This window comes from Motacilla alba, chromosome 5 (assembly GCF_015832195.1).
Source record: "Motacilla alba alba isolate MOTALB_02 chromosome 5, Motacilla_alba_V1.0_pri, whole genome shotgun sequence".
Lineage (NCBI taxonomy): Eukaryota > Metazoa > Chordata > Aves > Passeriformes > Motacillidae > Motacilla > Motacilla alba.
This window is the reverse complement of record NC_052020.1, coordinates 9,436,913-9,462,786: the sequence shown is the minus strand read 5'-3', so window position 1 is coordinate 9,462,786 and position 25,874 is coordinate 9,436,913. Positions and strand designations below refer to the sequence as shown.

At 53.4% G+C, this 25,874-nt stretch overlaps 2 protein-coding genes across 5 annotated transcripts; one reads left to right on the top strand and one right to left on the bottom strand.

Annotated features, from left to right (window-relative positions):
* Positions 1–120: 120 nt before the first annotated feature.
* NLRP3 (NLR family pyrin domain containing 3) lies at positions 121–8,315 on the bottom strand. The gene is made up of 8 exons (XM_038137578.1): positions 8,129–8,315; positions 4,846–5,009; positions 2,442–4,131; positions 1,788–1,916; positions 1,386–1,556; positions 1,000–1,173; positions 705–875; positions 121–539 (listed from the first exon to the last, which is right to left on the bottom strand). The coding sequence occupies exons 2-8, from the start codon at positions 4,889–4,891 to the stop codon at positions 338–340; spliced, it is 2,583 nt and encodes an 860-aa protein (XP_037993506.1). The 5' UTR covers positions 4,892–5,009; positions 8,129–8,315; the 3' UTR covers positions 121–337.
* CEND1 (cell cycle exit and neuronal differentiation 1) lies at positions 7,602–25,557 on the top strand. Of its 4 annotated transcripts, XM_038137588.1 has the most exons (3): positions 7,713–7,842; positions 16,927–17,083; positions 17,307–17,471. In XM_038137588.1, exons 1-3 carry the CDS (start codon positions 7,727–7,729, stop codon positions 17,376–17,378), a joined length of 345 nt encoding a protein of 114 aa, XP_037993516.1. In that variant the 5' UTR covers positions 7,713–7,726; the 3' UTR covers positions 17,379–17,471. The 4 variants fall into 4 exon arrangements, with proteins under 4 accessions (XP_037993513.1, XP_037993516.1, XP_037993515.1 ...); XM_038137585.1 differs by lacking the exon at positions 16,927–17,083 and having other exon boundaries at positions 7,602–7,719; positions 17,307–25,557; XM_038137587.1 differs by lacking the exon at positions 16,927–17,083 and having other exon boundaries at positions 7,720–7,842; positions 17,307–25,557.
* The last annotated feature ends 317 nt before the right edge of the window (positions 25,558–25,874 follow it).

The following is a 25,874-nucleotide window of genomic DNA, read 5'->3' as shown; positions in this document are numbered from 1 at the left end:
CATTCTGGGGCTGGCACTTCCATCCCAGGTACACCAGCCAGGCACAAGGATGTGAGGCAGGAACTGGAACCACAGACACATCCCTGGGAATGGTGGGCTGAGTTGAAGAGCACAGGAGGATTGCTGGGATTCTCTGCAGGGTCTTTATTTATCACTGCCAAGTGCACACAAGTTTTCCCAGCAACACCGGGGGGAAAAGGGAGAGGGCAGGGCCCGGATCCTGCCCGCAGACGCAGCAGGATGTCTTCCCTGTGTCCCCTGGCTGGGGCAAGCTCAGCTGCACTGGCAGCACTGAGAGCCCGGCTGGGAATGGCTCTGGGTGTTGGAAGGACTTTTCCTAAAGGAGGGGAGGTCTCCTGAAGGAGGGCAGCGCCTTCCTGCCCCCCGGCAGCAGCCCGCGGTGGCAGGGCAGCCGGGCCATGGCCCCTGGCTGCGGCACGTGGTGCTCCAGGAGGTTCCCGATGGTCAGGCCGGGCTGCAGTGCCCGGAGGGCGTCCAGCTCCTGCAGCAGGGCCCGGCTGAAGCCGTCCGTGCTCAGCCTGGGCGTGGAGGGGGCAGGAGCAGAGGAGAAGGTGCTGGAGCTTGTGGGGAGGGAGGTGCCGAAGCAGCCGCCATGCCGGTGCGGCCCTGCCTGTCCCGCAGCCTGCGCTGCCCGGCTCGGGAATGCCGGGCATGGAAGGGGCCGTGGCAGGGCCCTGACTTACCCCAGGCTCCTCAGCGGGCAGGTGGGATGCCGGAGCTGCTGGCAGAGCTGCAGGACGCCCTGGGCTCCCAGCTCGTTGTCACTCAGGTCCAGGCAGGTGAGATGGGGCCTCTGCAGCAGCCGCGCAGCCAGGGCTGGGCAGGAGGCGCCCGACAGGCGGCAGCTGCCCAGCCTGTGGGAGCGAGGGAAACAGGGAACGAGGGCTTTGGCCTCTGCTTGCTGAGCTGCTCCAGGTGGGAAAGAGAAAGCTCTGCACAAGAAGGAGGGAGGACTTCCCCATCCTGCAGCCCCTTTACCGCAGAGTCTGTAGCGGGCAGGCACAGTGCTGGAGCCCCTCACACAGCAGCTCCGCGCCGGCGTCGCGCAGGCCCTCGCTGAAGGACAAATCCAGCTCCTCCAGGTAGTTGTTGGTGCCCAGCACAGCGGCGAGGTCCTCGCAGCTGGCACTGGTGATGCGGGAATACCGCAGCCTGATGGGAACCCCCAGGAAAACTCTCAGAGCCTCCTGAGCACCCTTACTGCCATCCCCACCATGGTGGCGGTCCCCACCCTGTGCCACAACCTTGGCGCTCCTTGGCCTGGAAGTGTGGGACAGAGGCACAATGCCACCCCAGGGGGACTCTTTGGGGTGTCTGCCGAGCTCTCAGGCCTGAGATGCCCGAGGGATTCTGGGGGTGCTCACCGCAGGATGCGCAAGCGGCAGCCCGGAGTCCGCAGCCCCTCACAGAGGAGGCGCACGCCGCTGTCACCCAGCGAGCTGTCGGCCAGCTCCAGCTGGGCCAGGCCAGGGTGCTCTGCCAGCAGCGCTGCCAGCTCTGCACAGCAGCTCTCGGACAGCCGGCACCACTGCAGCCTGCGGGAGAGCACGGGGAACGGGGGCTGAGCACATCTCACCTGTCCTGGCTGCTCACCTGCCCGCCAAACCCTCAGGTAAAGAGGGCCTGGCCTCCCCCTGGCTGCTTGCCATTGTCCCCAGGGGGCAGCGGGGCAGCACCAACCCACTCACCCACTGCACTGTGGTTCGGGTGCCCCCACCCACACCCCCCATCCCAGCCCGGGTTTGGGGTCCACGTGCGTCTCTCACCGGAGCACCTGCAGGGCACTGTCCCGGTGCCGCAGAGCCCGGCAGAGCAGGTGGATGGGGCAGGGCAGCTCCTGCCGCCGCCGCACGGCGAGGGCACCGGGATGTCCTCCGGCTCCAGAGACTCCAGAGCTGCAGGGAATCAGAGCCGCGGGGCAAGCACAGCCCTCAGGAGTGCTGGCAGCTCCCGATTCTGACACTAGCGCACAACCCCCCCACCCCGAGCAGAGCCTCCAGCTCCTCTAGAGGGACCTTTGTGGCTCTGGAGGAGCGAAGGACCTCAAGCATTGCTGCTGGAGCCATCCGAGGAGATGTAAAGTGAGTCACAGGGTGCATTTAACATTCCAGCACCAGGGATCTCCCTTTTCAAGGGAGAAGGAGGAAGATGGGAAGCCAGAGTGACAGCTGGGCACAGGTGGGCCTGGCCAGGTCAAGCCAAGAAGCTCCATCACCATCTATCCCACAGTGGGCAGTGGATGGAGGAGCCCGTGTGTTCCTTATTCTCTCCAAGAATAAGTAAATCCTCTGCTGAGGAACCAAACACCCAGGGAAAGGCCAAACTGGTGTTCAGGAGGGAGGAGTTGAATCATCCTTTGGGACAGAGAAAGAGAAATCTTTGCAGGTTTGGTCATCAAAGCAAGGAGGAGCAGGACTTACCAAGGCACTGACACATCCAGCTCTGCCTCAGGATCCTGCCAGTGGAAGGAGCATCCCTGGAGGGAGACGGAGCCCAGCCCAGCCCAGTGCTGGATGCAGAAGGAAAGAGCCATTTGGTCATACAGGGTCAGCCTGGTGTCCTTCAAGTCCAGGTCAGTGAAATGACCCAATGCACTTTGTGTAAAGCTCTTCTCGTTCATCTCGTACAAGAAGTGGAAAGTGTCCATCTCCGAAACCTTCAGTGCTTGGCCAGGGTGGGAGAGGCCTCTGTGCCTCCCCTGAAGCCACTCCAGCAGCTCTTCCCTGGCTCGTGGTGAAATTCTGCACCCAATGGTTTTGTCCATGTACTCTATGGATTTCTGGCTGACCAGACCAAAGAGGAACTGCACTGTTACATTCAAATCCTTTCTGGACTTGTAGCTTTCTAATAATTTATTTACATCCTTCTCAAGCCTCCCCAAGCTGCTGATCGTTTTCCCATCATCCTCCAGAACGTAAAACAGTGCTGCAAAAAACTCCTGGAGGTGCAGGTGGGTGAAAGCATAGACACTCTCATGGTCTTCTCCTTCCCTTGGGATCCTTTCATTGAGGAAGTAGGGGAGAAGACCTGGCAGGTCCAAGCCACAGTCCTTGATTTCCCTCTCCTCAAAGAGGACCTTGTGCTTCCAGATACCCTCAGCAGCCAAGGAGCAAAGCTGGAGTAGGAACTGCTGGAGGAGCTGTGGGTTGTCCCTGTCCCTGTGCTTCAGTAATTGGGAGAGGTAGAACATTATCATCCCTGTGGTGGTTTTGGAGCACTCAAGGATGTTTTTCTTCCCACAAAGCTCTTGTTCAAGGATGGTGCAGATGGTCCAGCTCATGATAGGGATGACACACAAGCTATAGAGGATCTTGTTGCCTCTGACAAACCTGAAGGCCATATCTGCTTTGTTGGGGTTCTCAAAATACCTGTGGAAATACTCCTCCCTCCTGGCTGCCGAAAATCCCAGTATCTCCACGTAATTCTCACCCTTCAAACACTGCCTCAGGCTTCCAAGAGCCGTTGGCCTCATGGTGATGAGCAAAGAGGCTTCAGGGAGCAGAGTCTTCTTCAACAAGCTCATCAGGGTGAGCTCCAGCGGCTTCACCTCCCTGGGGTCAGAGCTCAGCTCAGCTTTGGGCTGAACCAAGGAAAATCCCAGGGCCTCGAAGCCATCAAAAATGAACAGGATCTTCTTCTGGTCATCCAGGATATTCCTAGCCGGCACTCGCAGGCCAGGACAGCACCGTGAAACCAGGTCTGCCACGCTGGCTTCCATGGGAAGGATGATGGCTTTGCAGTCAATGCAGAAGACGAAGTCAAACTGCGTGTGGAGTGCCCCTTCTCCCCACTCCACCATCACCTTCCTGACCATCATTGTCTTCCCCATGCCCGGGGCCCCCACCAGCACCACGACCTGCGGGGTTTGCCCGTCTCCACCGGGTTCAAACAGCATGGTGGTGGCGGTGGCTGCTCTGCTGCTGACACTGGCACATCCCTGGTCGGTTCCCACGGCTCCATCCTTGGCTCTGTGCTTGCCCCAAGACTCCCTGGTGATGGTCAGGGTGGTGAAGCGGCTGTGGAAGGACGGGCTCTCCCTGGGACAGGCACCCCGCTCTCTGTCCTGGCGGGACTCCCGGACCATGTGCTCTCTGCTGTCCCACCTGTGCTCTGTGCCAAGAGGAGCAGGGTCAGTTCCCGGCCCAGACAAATTCCCCACCAGCCCACCTGTGCTCCCGACACACCAGCAACCGCTTATTTCAATGCTCAGTGCTCTCCTAAGTCTGGCCGGGGCACTAAGGACACAATTTGTGAGGATTTGGGGACTCTGGTAGGTTGGGCATTCTTCTTCCTGGTCCTGATCTATCAACCCTTGTTTTATCATCCTCATCCACCTGGGAGCAAATGCAACTGCCTGGGGCTGCCTGCAGCCTCTGACTCATGCTTCAGGGGACAAAGGCACTGTCCCTGGGCTCCAGAGCACAGACCTCTGCAGAGATATCCATAATCCCCATCCCAGGAGGAAAGAATCTGCCCAGCTGGCTGCAGAAAAGTGCTGAGAGCACTGGGTGAACTTTAAGGTCATTTCCAACCCAAACCATTCTGAGATTTTAAACAATGCAAGAGGAATTGTTTATTTATCGAGGCATTACAAGCCCATGTAATTCACTGCAGGGATGAGCTGCCTGCACAGAGCTGGGTGACCCTGTCCCCAGAACAGCTTCCACAAGGAGTGCCCAGGACTGAACTCAGAGCCCAGGCCCATGCCAGCTGGTGGGGAGGCTCCAGGTGAGGCTGCTCAGCATTCCAGGCTATTAAAGTACCCCAGGGGGAGCAGGGCTTGGATTTTCACTGCAAGGACTTCCTGCTGCCAGGAAAACCCACCTTGGCTGCTGCAGCAAGTCATTCCACTGTGAGAAACGTCCTTCATCCTGCTTTCCCAGGAGTTTGAGGTACCGACAAACGGTGCTGCCCAAACAGCCACAGGATTTTGCTGCTGCGTGGCCTTTTCCTCCTCTCCAGCCGTGGGGTGGGCTGTAGCTGGGGCTCTAGGAAAGGAGAGAGGCTCCTTTAGGATCTTCGGATGCTCAGGGATAAAAGGGGTGTGAGCCTGTGCTGTGACCTGCTCTCCTGGTTTGCCTGCTCCAGTTTATGCACAGGGCACCTGTGTGTGGATTAGGAGGGGGTAACCCTCTAGATGATTTTATTTTCTGTGGGTAATGATTTTCTTTACATGATGGGAAAAAAAAAATCTTCAGGATGATGTGTTTAGGAAAGCAGCCTGTGAGGGATCCTGGGAAAGGGAGAAAGGATGTTTTAAGGCACATTGGGAATTTAGGGACTCCTAAATTTATGGAATCCTTATTTCCCTGCTCAGAGCCAGACATCACACTGTCCCTCCTGCTTGCAGGATGTCAAATAATTCTGGGGATAACTGTTTCTCTCCAAAGGTAATTGTCTCAAGTGTGTCAGGGAACATTTAGACTGAATATTGGGGAAAATTCCTTCACTGAAAGGGTTGTCCAGTCGTGGCACAGCTGCCCAGAGCAGCGGTGGAATGCCCATCCCTGGAGGGATTTAAAAGCTCTGTGGATGTGGTACCTGGGGACAAGGGACAGTGATGGCCTTGGGCAGTGCTGGGGAATGTTTGGTCCTGATAACCTCAGAGGGCTCAGACAATTCCATGATTCTACGTTCCTTCCCATGGATGCTGCTGCCACCAACATTCCCCTGTGGGTTTTGCAGGGGGAGCTCCCCAGGAGCCAGGGCTGTCCTTATCTCTGCCAACTCCTCCTAGGAGGTGCTGTGAGCTGAGGGGGAGGGGGCAAATCCAGCAGCACCGTTTCTAAAGGTTTCCCACTCCTTCTGACCTTGAAAAAGCCATTTTCACCTTGCTGTGTCTCAGCCAGGGTTGCTGCTTGCTGTGCCTGCGCTGCGCTAGGGGGGATGTGACTCTGCCACGGGGAGATGGGGGAAGTGTATTGTTTTTATAACTTTTCCTTCACTTCCCTTTTTATTACCTCAGGAAAAAAGAAAAAGTTTACATTCAGAATTTAAATGTAACGTGAATTCTGGTCTGAGGCGTGTGAGAGCATCACGTGGGGCTCTTTATCTCCTAAGGCAGAGGCAGAGTGTGTGAACATAAGGAAACCGCTGCTGGAAGCCCTCATCCAGGCTCTGGGGTCAAGACCCGGCCGTTCCCACTTTCAGGAGGCTCCCTCCCTCCTCCTGCCACCTTGAGGATGTTCCTGCCTGATACAGAAGTAGCAAAGAGATTTTGCTAGGGAAGCAGGGGTTTGGGGGCGTCACCTGCATTAAACTGTGGATTTCACCAGCTTTGCAGGAGTTCAGCTCCTCTGCTGCTGTCATTAGATCAGCAGATTTGGGAGGCATTAGGAAGGGGAAGCAGCTGTTTGGAGCCATGGAAAGGTCCTGGGTGTGTCTGGCACAAGTCTCTGAGAGAGCAGGGAGTGCTGGCACTGCTGGCTGCAGGACCAGACAGGGAACAGAGGGTACATCAACATCAGCCACAGCTAATCCTGTCCGTGCCAGCCTGTCTGAGCCGAGCTGGCTCCTGGAGCCAAGGACTACAGAAGGAATAACCTTGCTCATCGCTGGCCTGGGGGATGTGGGTAGCTGCATCCCAAAGCAGGCCCTGGAAGCACAGCCTATCCTGGGACATTTAGGTTCTTGCATCTAGCCCCTCATTCTGCAACTCTCTTCAAACACAGGCAGGATTTTTCTTTGCAGTGGGATTTAAGCAACCTGAGTGTTTTTTAGACATGACATGCATCTGGCTGGGCACTGGTGGGTGGTTGGCGGGTCCCAAGTAACTGATGGAGGCAGATGGGCAAGTAGCACACAGCCCGATTTGCTCTGAAATAAGGGCTGAAAGAGCTCCAGACAATCCCAGAACCTGCTGATGTTTGGGACACAAGCAGGTGCTTCCCATCCCACAGGGATGGGAATTTGAGCCCTGTACCTGGTTGGAGGGGTGAGGCTGTAGCAGAGAGGTCTCTTTGCTGTGTCTGGCAGTGCCTGGCTGGCTGACAGCGCTCTGCAGTGGGACCGGGCTGCGTGCCCAGCTCTGCTCTGGAAGGGGTGTCAAACAAGGAGCAGTCCGGGGAGAAGGGAAGCAGAGCTGGCACAGAACTACCCCCAAGGTGCAGCATTCCGTGTCCTCCCTGCACTGTGCAGAGCTTCTCCTTGGCAAGTCAGTTTTACATTCCTTAACTCACTGCCTGGGATCATCTCAGTTGGAAATCCTGGTGGGGGGAGGCTCATACTCCTTTTGCCTGTGTTCTACACAGAGGCATCCCAATTTATCAGGCTGGCCTGCTCCCAGGTATTTTTCCCTGTGCGTCCTCCCCACTTTGTTGCTGTGTTTCATGTAATTGCTGCAAATCCAGGCAGGATTTGGAGGAGAAGCAAACAGAGCAGCAGAGGGGTCAGTGCCGCAGGGACAGCCCTGAACTGCTGAGCCAGCTCAGCCCCAAATGACAGAGGATGTGGAGATGCAGCTGGGCTGCCTTTACCACCCTGCGCCCCCCCTTTGGCACCCTGCCCCTCCAGCTCCCAGCCCTTCCCTCTGGATTGGAGCGCCCTCTCCCCCCCTCCCTGCTCTCCATCTTCATGCAGTCTGCAGAGGTGCATTGTGGGAAACTCCCAAGTTTCCCCCCCCTCTCTGCCTGCCTCCCTCCCTCCTCTCTGCGCAAGAGCCAGCTCCCAAGGTGTGACTCGTCCGGCCGGAGGACAGAGGTAAGGGATGCCGCTGGCATGGGGGGAGCGGGGTGGAAGGGCCGGGGCTCCCAGCTCCGGGACGTGCGGATGTCCTGCGCAGGGTGACAAAGAGAGATGGAGACACGGAGCCACCTGCCCAAGGTGAGTGTGCACCTCCCCGCAGCCGCCCGGGATGGAGGCCGGGGGCTGCCACGCCGGCTGCCCCTGGAGCCGGCACCCCGCAGCATTCCCCGTGAGAGGCAAAGAGAGCCTTTTTGACCCCAAACCAGGAGCACGGTGAGGATGGCCGGCCCCGAGAGGCTCCCTTCCCGGCCCAGCTCCCACGCTTTGCTCCCTGAAGGTCAGGCAGGCACAGAAGGTGTTTCTGCAAACGCACGGGTGCCTCCTGCCCGCTTCCTGCCCGCAGCTTCCTGCTGCCTGCACGTACCTGCAGCCTCGGCCGCCGCCTGTGCGGGCTGTGCCGCCGGGCCCGGCGGAGCCCTTCGCCCGGTCCGAGCCGGGCCGGGTCAGGGAGAGGCCCTGGATGCCGCAGCGGCGCTCCGGATGCAGGAGGGCGCCGGGCACGGGGAAGCGGAGCCGGCCATGTGCCGGAAACAGGGCTGCTGGGAGGGAGGAGGGGAAGCAGCATCCCGAGCTAAGCCCCTCCAGCCCTGGCAGGAGAGCTGCCGCGCCTCCCCGGAAGGTTTTGAGCGCTTTTCCAGCTGCTTTTCCCCTCCCGTCTGCATGGACAGTTTGCCTTTTGCTCTGCCTGGATGGAGTTAATGACTCTGCTTCATTCTGTCAGTCCTGAGGCAGGAGGGAAGCAGGAACAGCCGGCAGCTTGATTCAGCCTTCACCTTTTCGGAACGGGGGTTGTTTTGTTGGGCAGGGAGAATTTGATATCAATTAGGGGGTGTATCCTTTGATTTGACCCTGGGCTTGCGCTGGAGAGGAGCTCACAAAGGGAAATCTGCCCCAAAAAACCCCAAAGGGAGATGTCAGAGGCAGCAGTGCCTGTTTTAAGGGAGAATATTGCACCGAAGGAGTGGGAGAGGGGTGGGTGCCAGACCAGGCCTCCTGAGTCACGGTGGGTGCTTCCAGGGAGGGAATGCTTTGGGAATGTCTCAGGCTCTTCAGTCTGATGTCCCTGCTCTCTGCACATCCGTGTGCATCCCTGTGATGTGTGCCGCTAAGGACCTGTTGATTCGCTCCTGTTTACTTCTCTGTTCCTGTAGTGGCTTGTGGGGAGGTGCAAAGGGGGAAAGAAGAGGATTTTAAAAATTGAATCGAGGTCAGGCTAGCAGAACTTGGGCATTGGGACAAGAGGAGGAAACCTCCCCGCCGCAGCCCCGTTTTCCTGGGTGGGGCTTGGGCAGGATGCTGTCAGGAGAGGGAGGATGGACTATGCCGGATTAAGCTCCCTGCTCCATCTCAGGACTGACCTCCAAAAGTCTGACCTTCACAGGTTTGACCTTCAGTCTTTTCCAGCTGTCCTTCCTCAGCCACGGTGCCCAACACCAACATCTAACCCTGTGATACTGTGGTAGGGTGGGGGAAGAAATCCCAATTCTCCCCTGAAAGTGCATTTTCATCCCGCTGCATCCATTCCCTCCCCTGGCAGGCTGCTGAGATGTGGGGCTGGAGAACACCCTGGCCCATTCTCCCCATCCTGGATCGGGTGTCAGGGCTGGCAGACGGGGCGGAGGGAGGAATGGAGCTCCCTGAGCAGGGATTTCCATGCTGGAGGAGCTTTGGCCATCCTTCCCCAGATGCTTTCCAGCTTTCTGCTGGGAAGGGGAATGCCCTGGTGTTGCTGCACAAGGTAAGGGATGGGTTTTACCACAGAGTGTGTGGGAGCCTCCCTGGAAGGTCACTGCCTCGTGTGGAATTGGCCCCTTGTCTGCCTGCAGTGGCTTCTTAGATTTCAGCTGCAGAGCAACAGTTTTCAGGCTGATGCCTGCAGATCCAGGGGCTGCCAGATTCCAGACCCAACTCTGCATGGGAGGAATTGCTTCCAGAAGTCTTTCTGCTGGCCCCAGCTGAGCCACAAAGGGGGTGATGCCACATCAGGCAGAAGGGATGGATTTAGGATGCCCATAAACTGGCGAGGGATGCTGAATTTGCTGCTGCTTCCTGCAGTGGTTGAGGCTATTTCACTGTGTCACATATATCCCTCATCCTTTTTTGCATGTGGATATTGAATTTGGGATACAGGACTGGGAGGAAGATGCCTTAACAGCAAGATCTGTCAGGAGGGGAATCAGCCTCCTGAAGCTGGGGACTGCCTTGTGGCTGCCTGGGGAGCAGCACCCCAATTTGGAAGCATCTGCCTTCTTCCCAAAGCTTTTCCCAAGTGCTAGCAGGCCTGGGGTAAGGAGCAGGTGGGAAGGAATGAGTGTTCACCATTTTCCAAGAGGCAGGGAATGTTTGCTGGCCTTGTCATCTTATCCCTGAGCTGGCACCACAGGCAGGGAACCAACACAAGGCCCATGGCCCCAGCCAGGCTGTTGCTGGAATTGAATTTTTTTGCCTCTGGGAGGGCTGGAAAACATTATAAAGAAATGAACCGAGTGTGTTTGCAAAAAGTCAAAACATGAGGAGTTGTCCAGGATAAGGTTCAGGATGCACCCAGATCCCTGTGAGGTGTCACACTCATGGGTTAAGGCTCCAGGGTTCCTGTTGCTGTGGTGTCTCCCAAAGTGTTCCCCATTATTGCTCCAGTGCTTTGATCCAGTGTCCTGACAAGCAGCTGCCATGGGAAAAAAATCATTCTGGCTGAGAAGCCTTTCCTTTGTGCCCTGAATTTCTGTCTTGGGGTGAGGGATGCCCAGGAGAGGCAGGGAGAGGCTCAAGATCTAACCTCATGGTTTATGAAGGGTAAAAGCTACAGTTTTGCTCTGCTACAAAAAAAAAAAAAGAAACTATACAGGGGGAAAGAGAATTTGATTTTGTGTCTGAGGGGGTGGTTCAAAACTAAGATTAAAGTGAGATTAGCACAGCAAATTGAGGTGCTCTGAACTCTATTTTAGGGGCTTGGGGACTGTGTTAGGACCCTGAGGAGCCAGGCTTTGCAGCAGGGTATTTCCAACCCAGCCTCAGCAACGTATTTCCAGATTCTGTTGAATTCTAGAAATTATTTTGCTGTGAGATAGGTCTGAGAGTGCAGGCTGTATGGGGGAGGCTGGTGGCACTTGAGGGGCCTTGCCAGGTGTGACTTTTCCTGCTGACAGCAGGCCAGGGCCATGCCAGCTGTGACTCAGTGCCCACCCCTAGGGAGTCAGTTGGAGCATGTGGCTGGAGACAAAAATCTTCTCTCTCCCACGGCTGCTTGGCAGTGCCTGCTTTTTGCTGTGCACATGGCTGTATACAAACAGGGTGTCTTACCAGGGTAGGTTGGAGCTGTGTTTGGGGTTAAACCCCTCCAAAAGAACACAGGTGGAGCCCCTGGCAGGAGCGTGGTGTGTCTGCAATGCTGCCTCCATCTCTCAGAGAATAAAATGTCTGCCACGTCCATCCCGGGAGCTCTTTGGGGACAGGATGTGTGTGGCTTGCAGGGGTGACGCTCAGCTCAGAGCTTGTCATCTGCAGAGGTTGTGGTGTAGAAAAAGACCATATATGTCCTGTTCCCGGGCTCTTTCTGGTGGGGAGACTGAAGTGCTGTGTCACCTGTGTGGGCAGCATGGCTGGACAGCCTCCAGAGAGGACACTGGCAATGGTGTCACACCTCTGTGCAGCTGGTGGCCCAGGGTCTGCATCCCAGAGCCCTTCCCTTTGCAAATGGAGGGTAAAGCTGCCTTTACTGGGCTACAGGAACCCGTGCTGTTCCCTGACCTCACCTTGGTGCCAGGTACAACCCAGTCTCTGAGCGTGGATGCCTTGCCCAGCCTGGAAAGAGGGGACGTGGCTTGGTGGCACTGGGAGTGGGAAGGGGGGTTCTGGCCACACTCTGGGAGCTGTGGGGTGGTGGGTACAGATTTTTGGTCACTGTCAGCACCGGCTGCACCAGTGAAGAGCATGCTGGGGCTGCGAGCAGCTGCAGGAATTGCCGCAGCCATGGAGCAGCGGCTTGGCTGGCAGATCTCCCCCCGTGGCAGCGATTTGAGGCTGCTGCCACTGCTAAAATACTTCCAGCATCTGACACTCTCCATAACAAGATTCAAAGGGCTTGTTTGAGAGGGAAATGTTTAATCCAGGGATGGGGGGAGGGATGTGGGGAGTAACAAACAACAGATTGGGAAAAGGATTCATAAATATCTCATCAGAGTGAAGTGGGTCAGCAGTGTTTGCTGGGACTTGGTGCTGCTGTCTCTGAGGGTTGGATTTGGGAGGGCTGGGAAGCACAGCAGGCTCCTGTACAGTCTGTCCCTGGCTGTGCAGCACTGAGGCCGTGTAGAAGCGTCTGTGACAAGCGACTCTGCTGGCGTGGGGTTTGCGTTGCGTTGGGTCACGTTTGCCGCACGTTGCGTCAGGAGCTGGGGGCTGAAATAGCCTGGAAGGGAGCTACAAATCCTCCTTGGGGAGCTGCTCATGGCAGCTGAGGGAACACAAGCTCCTTATGTAAAGCTGCTTTAATATTTATGGTAATATCAGAGGGGGTGCATTACCTCATTCATCTTCGCCGCACTTCTTGGGCATGGGGAATGGCTTAGTCACTACTCTGCCGACCTTCTCCTGGGTGCTTGCTTGGCATCTCCCTGCCTTTAATGCATTTGTTCCCCCAGCAGCTCAGAAAAAGGGAGAAATGCTGGTTTTCCCCATTGGGAATGGGGAGTTGAAGCACCAGGAATGCTGCTCAGTTGCAGGAGGGGACTGGACACAAATCCTTCCAGCCCTGACAGATCACTCCACGTGTGGCAGAGGGGACAGGCACAGACCCCTGAGGACACATCCCAAATGACAGGGTGGTCCAAGCTGCATTCCTTAGGGGTTAGATGAGAAGATGGAGGAGAGTGGGATGGTGAGAGTGCTGGGAAAGGAGCTCCCTCCGCTGCGCCAGAGCCACCTTTGGTACCAGCTGCTGTTTCCTTAGAGAGAGAGAGGGTCTGTCTGTCCTGTGCACAAAGGGATGAGTGCCTTTCTTCCAGACAGGCAGGAGTGACAAAGAAAGGAAGAGGAGATGAGGGGATGAGGGGGAGGATTTGAAGATAAGGTGTTTTGTGCCATCTTTGGCTCTTTCTGCACAGCATTGCTCCAGGTCAGATGTGGTCAGTAGCTGTTTCCAAGATGGATGTTTCCAACTGGAGGACACCTGGATTGTAGGGATGGACCTTTGTTGCAGGATAAATCCTGATACGTAACCCCACAGTGTTGTTAAATCCTTCCTTGCTGCCAGTCTCAGTGTGGCAGCCAAGGACCCGATGGAAACGTGTTGCTTTTCATGACAGAGGGAAAAACCCTGTGGATGAGCTCCACACCCTGGAGCAGCTCCTCGCTCTTGCAAAGTGACTGACTTCTCCTTCCCAATGGAAGCAGCAGGGGAGGATGAGAGAATTTAGAGCTGGCATGGGGCTGTTCCCTGCAGAGGGAAGGGGCCATGCTGATGGAGCTGGGCTGTGGCTCACATTTGGAGCTGGGATGGGGCTGTTCCCTGCAGAGGGAAGGGGCCATGCTGATGGAGCTGGGATGGGGCTGTTCCCTGCAGAGGGAAGGGGCCATGCTGATGGAGCTGGGCTGTGGCACAGATCTGGAGCTGGGATGGGGCTGTTCCCTGCAGAGGGAAAGGGCCATGCTGATGGAGCTGGGCTGTGGCACAGATTTGGAGCTGGGATGGGGCTGTTCCCTGCAGAGGGAAGGGGCCATGCTGACGGAGCTGGGCTGTGGCTCAGCTTAGCAATGACTCATCCGCTGCGCCCGGTGCAGGATTGATGCAGCTTTCATCTGTGCACGCAGGAGACAGATGAATAGATGTTTTTGGTGATTTGCTGGGATTTGAGGCAGGAAAAGTGCCCTTCAGGGAGCCAAGGGAAGCTGCTCCTCTGCTGGCCTGTTGCTCCAGTGGAGGGCAGCTTGTTGCGCTGGGTGACTCCGACTGCACTGACCTTGAGAGCGTCCCAGGGGAGCTGTGGCGTTTGTGTGCCAATCTTTGCAGCAGTAGCAGCAATTTGGAAGGCTTTCCTTTTATTTTTCTCCTTGATCATCCCTGGTTTTATTATGCCAGCTCCCTCTTCCCAGCCTGGGAAAGAGCTGGTTAGCTGCTGGCAATGAGAACCTTCCAGAAAGGGTACTGATTGTTAAGCAGAAATAGCATGGAGCAGGGAAAAGGGAGGGAATGAAGCCTGTCTCCCACAAAATCTTATTCCCAACTGCTGCTGCCTGTGTAGGAGGCAGAGAGGGAGCTGGAAGGGGGAGGAATGGGTAGACAGGCAGAGACAGCAGCTGACAAGAGAAAAGGGGGGAATAAAAAGATGTGAGGAGCTCTAAAGAAGAAAGCAAAGGTAGGAAAATGTGTCATTAGAGAAAAAACTTGGTGTGATGGAATGAGGGAAGAGGAGGAGACAAAGGAATGGGGGGAACCCTCACATGCAGGCTTAGTTTTTTGAAATGAGGAAAGCACTTCTTTCTTCAGTCTGGAGGAGACAGAGGTGCTTAAAGATGAGCCCATGGTCATGCCCTTGGAAGTGCAGGATGGAGAGGAGAGATGATCCCCAAGGTAGGGAGCTAAGAGCACACAGAAGAGGGTTAAGTACTGGGATGGAAGAGGATGTGCTGCTAAGGGTACCCAGGAGCTGAAGGAGGAGCCAGGCCAGAGGGTCTGGAGTGGTGCTGGGTGATCCTGTGACTACTTGCAGTGATGGAAAACCACAGACAAAAGCCCTTTTATGCAGGCACTTAGGAACTGCTGATATTGATTTTTGGCTTAGTTTGGTTTCTATATCTTTTAAAACCTTTTCTAAGCTGTGGGATGGGTTTGTGTTGCTTTTAGTGGAAATGCACTTAGAATCAGGAAATTCTGCTTGTGGCGATGCAGGGCATGGCAGCAGGACAAAGCTCCTGGCTCCATGGCTCCAAGCAAAACCAGCTTTTGTGCCCTTAGGAATTGGGATCAGTGAGGGGTGTGGATAAACCTTGAGGTGTCTGAGCTGTGCAGGGTGCCCATTTCTCAGCAAGAAGGTGAGTTTGCCCTCCCTGATTTACCTCACAATCTCCATAGGCTGCACATGATGTGCCTAGGGAAAGAGCAGAAGTTTAATGCTCGGTCCATGTGCTGTCACCACACGAACATCAGTGTGTGAGTGGCCCAGTTAACAAAGCAGGTAAATTAATATTTATGCCATGATTAATCTGACCCTCCCTGCTTTAACCTCTGAGCCTGCTTCAGTTGTGGGCTCCACTTACTATTTCTTTGTGTCTCATTGTACCAGATTGAAAAAAAAAAAAAAAAAAGGATAAACTGGTCCCAAACCAGAGGAGCAGAGTCCTGGGAGTGACTGTGTGCAGCCTCAGCTCTGGATTTATGTAGGACTTGTGCTGAAAGAGCAGTATGGATGCTCTCTGGAAGCACAGGAAAAGGTGAGGCAGGTGATATCTACAGAAATATTACAGTATGAGCACTTAGAGGAAAATATTCTTGCACTTGGCCAGGCCCTTGTTTCCCTCCCACGCCCCAAGCCACAGCGAGGTCTGAAGTTGGGTGAGCATCCGGGGTGGTGTTTGTGTGGTAGAGGATGCCCAAGTGTCTGATACACACTCAGCAAGCCCTGAGGGAGGCACATTTGGGCTTTCCAACAGGGTTTAGTTTCCCAAACTAGGGAATGCAAGCACTGTCCAGCTGCAGTCAATGAGAAATACTGGATTTTGTGGTCACCAAGCCTAGGTGCAGCATGAGGAGCTGGGCTGGAACATCCTTGTGGGTCCCTTCCAGCTTAGGATATTCTGTGAGAGTTGTGGAATTCCATGATTTTGGTGCTGCCATTCCCTCAGTCTGCTCTAGCTGACTGGCACTGGAGCAGCTGGTGGCCGCCAAGCAATGGCTGGCAAGGGAGAGCAGGGGAGGGAGGTGTTTCCATCTTACACTTAGGAGCCATAAGGCATTGCTCAGCTTTGCTCTAGTCCCAAACCTGTCATTTCTGTGAGATTTCCTCCATTCCTGCCTAAATGGAGATGAAAACCCGGTGTTTATCAGCCTCTTTTCCAGAAGAGTCAGCAGCACAGATCATTGCTGCAGTCCTGGGACCTTGTTCCTGTCATTAGAGGAGTGATCTGCCCTCTCAGCCGCTGTGGAAGGAACCTTTGCTGGCTGAGGTTTTTGAGGAGCCTTTTCAGCTCTCGATCCAGACAATGAGCTCTGATTTCACTTAGCAGGCAGAAAGCTCCTGGCAGGCTCCTGGCAGGCCTGAAGGTCAGCAGGGAGCCAGCAAAGCTGGCAGCTCCGATCTGACGCTGCCTCCTGGTTACTCTTTATTTCCCGAGCTCGGAGCTGATGTGGTGCTGAACTGCCAGAGCCTGCTGGCAAAATGCCCAGTGCATTGTCCTCTCCTCCTATCACATGGAAGTGCAGCCACAGGAGCTCCATCCTCAGCTCACCCTGCCCTGCCAGGTTTGTGGGGTGAGGTTGTTGTGGTCAGTTTTCATCCCCTCAAAGCCCACTTTGTCCCTTTGCTGAATTCCCATGGTGCAGCCGTGCTGTTCACCACTTCCACCAGTTCCCTGGGGAAGATAGCCCCAGCTGATCACCGGCATCCTGTTTGGCTCCATGGGCAAGTCCAGCAAACCCTGAAAGGAGATGACAGGACTGAGATGCCTCTGTCACCAAGAGATCCAGCTCTGCAGTAAATCCATGCAGTCAGTTCTCTTTTTTTGCACCAGCTGAGGATCTGGCACTTTGTTTTGCTGTTGCTCCACCAAAAGGCTGGCAGAAATAATCCTTTTATCTCTGGTATCTGTGAGAAACTAATGCTGGTTTTCCTGCAGTACCCATCTGGAGGGAGAGTATCACACAAAATCACATTTTAACTGCTTCCGAAGTGGACCCTGGGATAGTGCTGCAAAAGGGAGGATGGAGGGTGAGACAGGCAGGGAGGATCTATGCATCTGCTTTCCCATGGAACAAAGTGTTGTCTCCTTACCCAGAAGGAATTGAAAGGGTGAGCAAAGGCAAAGTAAGGTTTATTTGGTTGGATATGAGTTTGTCATCACTGACAAATGGCCCCACACACAGCCAGCATGAACTTGGACTATGGATGCCCAGAAGTGGCAACCATAGATGACAGTCAGTCCAACTTGTTTGATGTTCCTGTTCAATATTAGGAAAAAAATCCTTCCCTGTGAGGGTGCTGAGGCCGTGGCACACATTGACCAGAGAAGCTGTGGCTGCCCCATCCCTGGAAGTGTCCAAGGCCAGGCTGTACAGGGCTTGGAGGCCTCTGATCCAGTGGAAGGTGTCCCTGCCTGTGGCATGATCAAGGTGAGTTTTAAGGTCCCTTCCAGCCCAGGCCGTCCTCTGCTTCTGTGATTGTTACAGGCACAGAGCCTGTAGTAAATGCTTTGAATGGAGTTCACAGTTCTGAAAGGAGGAGCCAACAGTTTTCCAGGCTTCCTTTCTGTCCTCCTCCATCACCTCCAGGCAGAGGAACACTGACTTGCTCTGCCCTGTCACTCACCTCTCCTTGTTCTGCTTCCCCCTCCAGGTGCTGTATGATGTCCAGGTAGGACACTGCCAGCGTAACAAGCATCCCAAGACAACCTCTCCCAGGCCTTGAGCTCGGCTGGCTCCTCTGCTTCCTGCAGCAGCCGGGCGAGGGAGAAGAGCTGGGATAGCCCCACATATCCATCGCTGCCCACAGCACCCCAGGATGGATTCCAAAGGCAACGTCCGAAGCGGAAACAAACCCGATGCCAAGGCCGCCAGCGCCGGGAAGCCGGAAAAACCCAACCCTGGGCCTGCCACGAATGCAGACAAGAAGGAGGCCCCCAAAGAGCAGCCTGCTGCCGCCACGGCCACCAAGAAGGCAGGCGGTGACGCCGCCATCGCCAACAACCACAGCAACCTGAAACCCAGCCCCGCCGCCACGGAGACGCAGGAGGCCAGCGGCCAGTCCCCTGACTCTGACCACAAGGGAAACAGCTCCGAGGAGTCCCCGGGCAGCTTCTTCGACAACATGAAGCCCTTGATCATCGTCGGAGGAGTGGCGGTGGCCGCGCTGGCTGTGATTGTGGGAGTGGCATTCCTAGCCCGGAAAAAATGAAGACCGAGACGGGGTGGGGACGAGAAACCCAGCCCAGCTGTACAGCTCCTTTTGAGACAAATGCATGCAGAGAAATTCTATACATAGCTATATATATAGAGAGCGAGCTAGATAGGTCAACAACAAACACCAACTGCAACTCCAGGGTCTTGTTCAAGACAACTGTGCCAGTCTGACCCGCTGTGGGTAACTCCATGCACTCAGTGTGTTCTTTCATGTAATATATCTTGGCTTATACTGCTGTGTATAGATGACAGCTTCTCCTGATCGGTGTAAATGACGGTGTCCCCTCCCCTCCCCTGCTGTCCTCCCTGGGAGACACCCCCCCTCCCCCCCTTGCAGTCCCGTTTTCAAGTCCAAAGTGTTCTACGTCCCATTCGGAGTCCCAATTTGTGTTTTGGTTTCTGTTTGGTTCTGTTTTAACTTGGGCTGTGGTAAAGAAGATGGAAGGGGAGTGCTAAGGCCTGACTCTCCTGTCACGCTGGGCTGGGGGTGTTTTTCCAGCCCCCACCCAGGACAAGGGAAGTGCAGGAGCAGTGGCAGGGAAGAGGCAGCTCCCTGACCCAACAGCCATGGGCGATCCCTAATCAGTGTCTGTGTATCTGCCCCTCATCATCCCACCTTGGAACGCCCACCTGGGAAGTGCTCCGGAGGAACCAGGGCGGCTGCGGCGTGGCAGAGCCCAGTGTGAGCCGGGGATGTCACATCAGGTCACTCTTCTGGCTGAGCTGCCAGCGGGACAGTGACCAGAGGGGCTGTGCTGTGGCCCAGAGAAGTCCCATTGCAGCCTTCAGGATCCCAGGGCTCGCCAGGGTCACGTGGGCAGCGTTTGGAAAAGAGAGACTTTTGTTTTGGATCTAGTATTTCCTAAAGTTAGGCTGAGCTTTGCAGGGTGCTGTGGGCTCAGTCCAAGCTCCCTCGAGGTTGGCTGGACTATTTGTGTTCATTTTTTTGGGCTTTGGATAAGGCCTTTCACTGGATTTTTTTCCCCACTGAAGGCTGTGGTCTCTCAGCACATGGGAAGGCAGGAAAAGGGGGAGACATGAGCTGGTGTTAGGGGCAGAGAGGACCTGGGACCCCATGAGAGTAACACTAACCTACCTGCTTTATACCAGGGAAACCCCCTTCGAGGGCACTGGAGTCTGTCCTGGGTGGATTTCTTACCTCCCTCTTGTGACAGTAGTAAGCAGGGATTTGTAACTCGTCCACACTTTGGAAACGGAAACAAATTCCCAGCCCTCAGGAGCAGCCAGATTTCATGGGTGAGTACCTTGGCTCTAAAGCCAGGCCTGGTGAGGGGGAGGAGAGAGGATGTTTAGTGCTTTGGCCGATGCTCAGCACTAAACAGCAAGAGGTGAGGAGCTCTGCCTCTGAAAGCTTCCATTAGGCTTCTCCTGGCTGCTGCAAGACAGCGTTACAAAAATCCTTTACCTTTTGGGTTTAAGTTGGGTCAGAGATTAGATGAGGTGCAATGGGAGCTCAGCAGCGGCCGCATCCCTGGGCAGGGGCAGGAGTGATGATTAGAAAGGGGCTGTGACACAGCGGGGTGAGCTCTGTTACAGGGCCTGTTGTGCACCTTTAACTGACATGGATGGATGGATTCAGGGGCTCCAGGGAGAGAGGGAGGTGTGCATTCCTCAGGTGCTGCCCATGCAGTGTCTGCCTCTGGCACAGTCCCTGGATAGGACGGTGTGGGGGTATAACCTGACCTGGCAATTCTGCTCTTGCCTCGTGTCTGTCTTATTTACCTCCAAACCTGACCTGCTGAATGCACGTGGTCTTGGAATGCATGGCTACTCCTGTGGTGAGCTCAGAAAATATTCCCAAAGGTGTATGCCTCTGGGAATATCAGACGCTGTGTCCTGCTGCAGCTGGAAGTTGATGCCTCCACCTTTGCCAGCACAGAGACAGGAGCAGGCGTGTTGGGCTCACGGGAGTTTTGGGAAGCAGGGCTACAGCTCCAGGTGAGATCTTGGTAGCCTAAAACACTTTTGGCATGAGCTGGGGATGTGTTTCCAGCAGCAGTGTGTCACTTACAGCCTGGGGAAGGGTTGGAAGCAGAAGGGTCCTCCTCTCCCCTCAGAAGCACAAATTTGCGGGGAAATTTTTCACAGGGAGTTTTGCTTACGTTGCTCAGAAGGAAGGGAAATCACCCCCTCCTGCTCTGGTTCATGTTTTGCCAAGTAAGGTAGTGATTTTCAGACAGTGACTTCTGTTTTCACGAGATGTTTCTACCTTTCCTGCCCCCTCCCTCCTTCTCAGCTCTGGCCTAGGATTGTTTTCAGCAGTGTGTGACATTAGGCACAGCACCTATCTATTCTGCCCTGACCAGCAGAGATAGATGGGGCGAGGAAAGTGAAGCACCTGCTCCACTCGAGTCTCCAGTTTTCCTTTCTAAAATGTTTTTATTTCCTTGTCTTCACCTTTGGCAACAGAAGAGGGGAAAAACAGTTCTCAGCCAAAGGCCTTAACCTTTTCTCCATCTCCAAACCCTGCCCGCCCTTCGAGCACTCAAGTGCAAGGTCACCAATTTCCCCCAGAAACACCACAGAGGTGGTGACGGGGCTGCAGCTCCTCGTTGGGGCGCGTCGCTCATTCGAGCCCTCCCTGCTCAGCAAACCTGGTATGTTCTGTTTGTGAGGGGTTTTTGAACGAGGTCTGTCCTGTTCCCAAGGGATTTTCCACTTCCTGTGATCGCTTAACAGTCTGCTGTCGAGGTTCAGCACCTGGAACCCACCTTTTTTGGCAGTTTGGTTTGGAAAACACCTGTCTGTGTCTGTGTGTGTGTGTGCGCCTTGAAGCACATCCTGCGTGTGTGTGTGTGTGTGCACAAACCTTTGCGTTGCATTGCTGCACTCTGGGAGGGGGAGAGAATCCAAGCTGGAGATGCCCCTTCCTTCATTCCCCGCGTTCTCACCAAGTGTCCGTGATGTCTTTTCCGTGCCGTTCCCACCACGCCGTGCAGCTCCTGAATTCCTTTCCAGTCCTGGTTTCTCCTCAGTGCAAGGGGTGTCTGGCTGGTGAAGTGCTGAGTGTGTGGTCTGCTCGGAGCCCCGAGCCTCTGCTCCCCCCTACCCCAGGTAGTCCTGTGGGCTCTTTGCTTTAAAACGAGGCACTTTTAGACCATCCTGGACCGTGCTGTAGCGCTTTTCCAAGTGTGGCTCTAGTGTTGAGCTGGGCAGCTCCAGCCTAGATGCCACAGCACGCCGCAGCCCTGACTTGCAAACAGCTCCTGTCCTGCCTTACTGTGCCAGGCTGTGCAGTGCTTTTGTTCTGAGCCAAAAACGTCCAGCGAGCACCAGGCCGAGGGAGCAAATCCCCCTCTCTCAGCCCCAAATCTGTCAAAGCAGAAGGCTTTAATGACTGACCTCGCTGTGCTAAATAAATAGTTGTCTTTTCTCGTACTGAGCACACGCCGTTATTTGCTTGATGTCCTTCTTTGTGTGGTTTTTGTGGTATGAAGTCCTTCCAGTGACATCTCCATGGGGAGAGTGAATTAACACTAAAAATTAATCTGTGCTTGGGGTTTGAAGAGATCTAGATTGCTAGTTTACTCTTTTGATCAAGTCGACAAATTCAATATTGGCAAAACTGGTTTCAGACCTTTCAGTTTATCACCAAAACTCTCGATTGAATCACTGCACCCGATCTCAAACTCTTTTTAGGGAATCATAAATTTTAGTTGAATATAAAGATGTCATTTTGCTGTCTTGGACAACTCAGCAGAAGGTTTTTGCTGCTTCTATTTTAAGAGAGATGAAATGGATTATGTTTCTGCTTCCTCTTCCTACTGATTTAATACCCTGTAGATAAGTCCTGTTATTCCTAACAGCGCTGCAGCAGGATGAAAACAAATCTGGCAGCCAGGGGATTGTGCAGCAGCATTTTGGGGAGGGTAAGAATGCATTACTGTTTGCCTGGGGCTCACTTAAAGCACTCGACAGTCACTTCCCCTGAAGCATTTCTTAGGGGGCTGGGTGATAAACTCAACATCCATTTCTGTCTCTGATGGACCAGAGTTTGAAGGTTGAGCCACAGAATATTGAAAAAAAGGGGAGTTTTTCCATTGGCTTCACCATGCTCTGACCTTTGAGTTCTTGTTGGCACCAGGGATATGATCACAGGTCATCATAAAATCATCTCAATGACACATTTATTTTTCAATTGACACAAATGTTCCTTAGACTGAGCATAAGGGAGGTCTCTTCTCCGAGGCAGCCCTGCTTATACTGGCATCAGGATTTGTGTGTGAACAACAGCAGTGCAACCCAAAACCCCTGGAGCTGGTGAGAGATGATTTATGCCTTAAAATATTCCCTACTTTTCCTGGAAAAGCTACGGGGGTTTAGAATTCAGCAGCCTTTTAACTATTCTTAGAATTGCTTGAAAATAACTGCGCTGAAGATTGGAGAGGAAAATGATTCTTTGAGAAGTAGACCAAAAAAGGAAGGCAATGAAAAAATACGTTTGAAAGGTGAAATTCTTGGAATTTCAATCAGCTCCCTGGAAAGCTTCAAGTCGGTGAAGATTCTGAGAGGGTGCAAGGAACAGAGCAGAGAAATAGAGAGAAAAAGCACTCTTTAATTATCTTAATAATTAAGCTTTGGTAAGGACATGCTAACTTTTATAACTTCTTCTCCTTTTTCTTTTTTTTCCTCAGAAAAAGGCAAAAATGACGAGCTCTGGTGGCATGCAAATTAACCTCTGCTAATTGCCTTTTCCAGATGAATTCTGGCTGGCTCTGAGCAATGTTAGAGGGTTAGAAAAATACCTGAAGTTTTCCATAACCAACTTGGCATGATTCAGGGGAATTGCCAGGACATCAGGAGGGGCTGTGTTCTCTTTTCGTGTTATGACAAGGACTGCAAATGCAGCCTGCTCGCACTTCCCTCCTCCTGGTCCATCCTTCATGCTGGAGCAAGGATGCTGATTCCCTTCCCAGGCCTTGCTGTGGTGCCATTCCCTTCACCACGAAGCTGGGAGAGGTCTGTAGGGGCAGGAAGCAGCATCACATCATGTTCATGAGCTGGCTGCAGTTCTGCACAGGTTGGGCACTTCCCACCACGAAGAGGAATTGGCTCTGATCTGGAGCATCACAGTTCTGTATTCCAGTAATTTCTCCAAGCAGGACATTGGAATTGGGAATATTTCCTGCTATTTACACTGGAGGTATTTGGTCCTTTACTCTTTTGGTGAGAAATCTGCTGATGCTGAGGACTTGTTGGCACATTTTGGGTCTTATGAGGGACACTTGGCTGACAGCCCCAAAAAGCCTTGGAGCCTGTGCCCCCATGCAGCAACCCTCGGGGGGTTTAATCCACCAAATAAAGTGGGTTTATGATGACTTCTTTCTCTTCTTTTTGAGACCATCAGTTACCTGCTTTCCTTTTAAGTTCCCTAATTCCTGGGATGTCTGTTCACACCAGATCTTCAGCTGCTGCAAACTACGGGGTTCCATTGGTTTCAGATCTGATTCATTGCTTGTTCTTTCCTCCTTCTTTGGCCACTGCATTGTATTTCCTTTTTTTCCCCCCCTGCTTTCTTCCTGGGCAGCTCTGCAGATGTGGCTTTTCCATAGCCCAAGGCTGGGGCAGATTTTGGGTTGTCTAAGGCAGGTTTTAGGTGGTCCCCCAAAAATACAGGCAGTGCTGGACCCCCAGACTGTGTGTCACAGCAGGGAATGTCTGAAGCTTTGATCTGCCCTCACTTTTGAGGGTCTAAGTCTGCAAGAGGCTGAGTGCTTGTCTGCCACAGGATTTGTGATGGGACAAATCCCCAGGAAGGTCCCTTCTTGTCCTTCCCTGTCAGTCAGGTGTGAGGTGTTCTGGCTGCTTGAGAGGGACTGACATGGTGTGAGCACACACTGCACTTGGCTGCAGCCAGAGCACCCTCAGCCCTCTGGAACACCAAAATTAGAGAGAAAAGAGAAGTTTTGAAGTTGAGGACATGTACTTCAGCTGGCCTGGAAGGATCAGTTGTTGTGCCAGGGGTGAGGGTGCAGGAAGTGCAAGGATTGTCTCATCTCAATGAGCTCATCAGGTGTCACTGGGAGATAAAGAACTGTGGGACATCCAGGCTTCTAAAATTCACATTTCATTCAATTGACCATAATAGGTCTCAAAATCCTGTGAGCAATCAGAGCCTTTGGCTTTCCAGACTCACGAGTTTGGATCTACCTTGTGCTACAGCTCTGCTCCCTCCTCTGGGCAGCGTGGGCTTGGATATGCAGCACTCTGGGACTTGTGCCCTCTGCTCTTTGATGCTCTTCCAATTAAATAGATTTTTTTCCTGCTGAAAAGCATAACTTGGGTTAAACAGGCTTTGGACTGGCTGTTCCCATTTCTCTTCTGGTCGCTCCCAGCTTGCAATTCTCAAACAGTTCCATCACTTTTCCATTTCTCAGCCGCAGCGCAGCACCCCAAGCATGACCATACGGGTTCTTTCTGGCTGTGTGATGATGCTGCAGCACCAAAGCTCCCACCAGGACAAGAGGAATCTTTATTCACCTTTCCAACAGTCACATCCTGCATTATATCCCTGGTTCTGCCACGGCTGCTTCAAGCAGCCAAGCTTCTGGGGCAAGCTGATGAGAGCAAGGGTGCCACACAATTTTGTTTGGTCAAAAACCAACCAACCAGCCAACACGGGAATAATTTGGCTTTACTGAGTTTTGAGCAGCCCTTCATAACCCTGGTGCCTTTTCCCAGGACTGTTTCAACTGAAGCCTTTAAAAGTTGCAGTTTCACCTCCCCAGGAAACCAGCTCTCTTCCAGTGGTAGGTGCAGGTTGGCTATCAGTTTGTGGAGGAACTAAAATTGTAGGAAGGAAATTGAAGTCAGATTACAGGGGATTTTTATTTTGGTTTTGGTTTGTTTGGATTCTGTTACTGCTCCAGGGACTGATCTAAAGCCCTCAGAAGTCAGACTGAAATGCCTGCTGTTCCTTTGGAAGCCTCAGGCACCTTTCCAATGACGTCGGTGGGTTTTGAGTCAGCTCCCGAGTGTGTTTTCCAAATGACAGAAATTTTCCAAGTGACACCTTGATTTCTTCCCTGTACAACCAGACCTGCTTGTCACTTACACATTTTACCCGTGTTCAACATACAGGTTTGGGTTTTTTTCTTTTTGCTCTCAGAAACAATATGCTGCTAGACACATTTCCTGGAGGGAAATGGACACCTACCTACACACAAAGCTATCCAGCTAATTTATACCTTGTTGAATTTATAATCTTGTCTATGCTTCTATGGACACTTTGTATGGGCTGCAGCTCAAATCCTAAAATAGTCAAGAATTTTTTCCTTTCCCATATAGTATTCTATTTACTTTGACTTTGAAAACAAAAAAAGCGTATAAATGCAATAATGCAGGTAGACTAGAAATACTAGATTGAAAATTTAAAGTAGTTTAGCTTGTCCCATTGTGACTGACAGTGTTGTACGACACCCAACGCTGTACCCTGACATTTTCCAGGCTTTCTCCGTAGCTGAATCTAGTATTAGCTTTGGAAACCCATTGTGTGAGTGGTGGGTGGATGGGTCGGAATCGTGTGCTCTCTACACACTGTATGTTACTCACATCACAAGCTGTATGGCCACTCCATATGCTGTGAAACTGTAAATGATTCCCAAATACACCTGTAACTCTTACCAGGATTGTGAGAAATAAACTATATATAGATATATATACACACACATAGAGAGATTGTATAATTCCTCCTGTGAGCATCTTTGTGTCCCTGGGGGTGTGAGTGGAACCTGCTGTGCCCCCTCTGGAGGTTGTCTGGAGAAAGCTGTGGCTGCCCCATCCCTGGACACATCCAAGGCCAGGGTTCATGGGGCTTGGAGCAACCTGGGATAGTGGAAGGTGTCCCTGCCCATGGGAGAGGTGGAACGAGGTGAGCTTTAAGTCCCCTTCCAACCCAAACCATCCTATGTTTCCTGGATTCTATGTCTGTGTTTCCCGAAGGCACGATGTTTTCTAGGTGACCCCACTGAGAACTGTGAGAAAA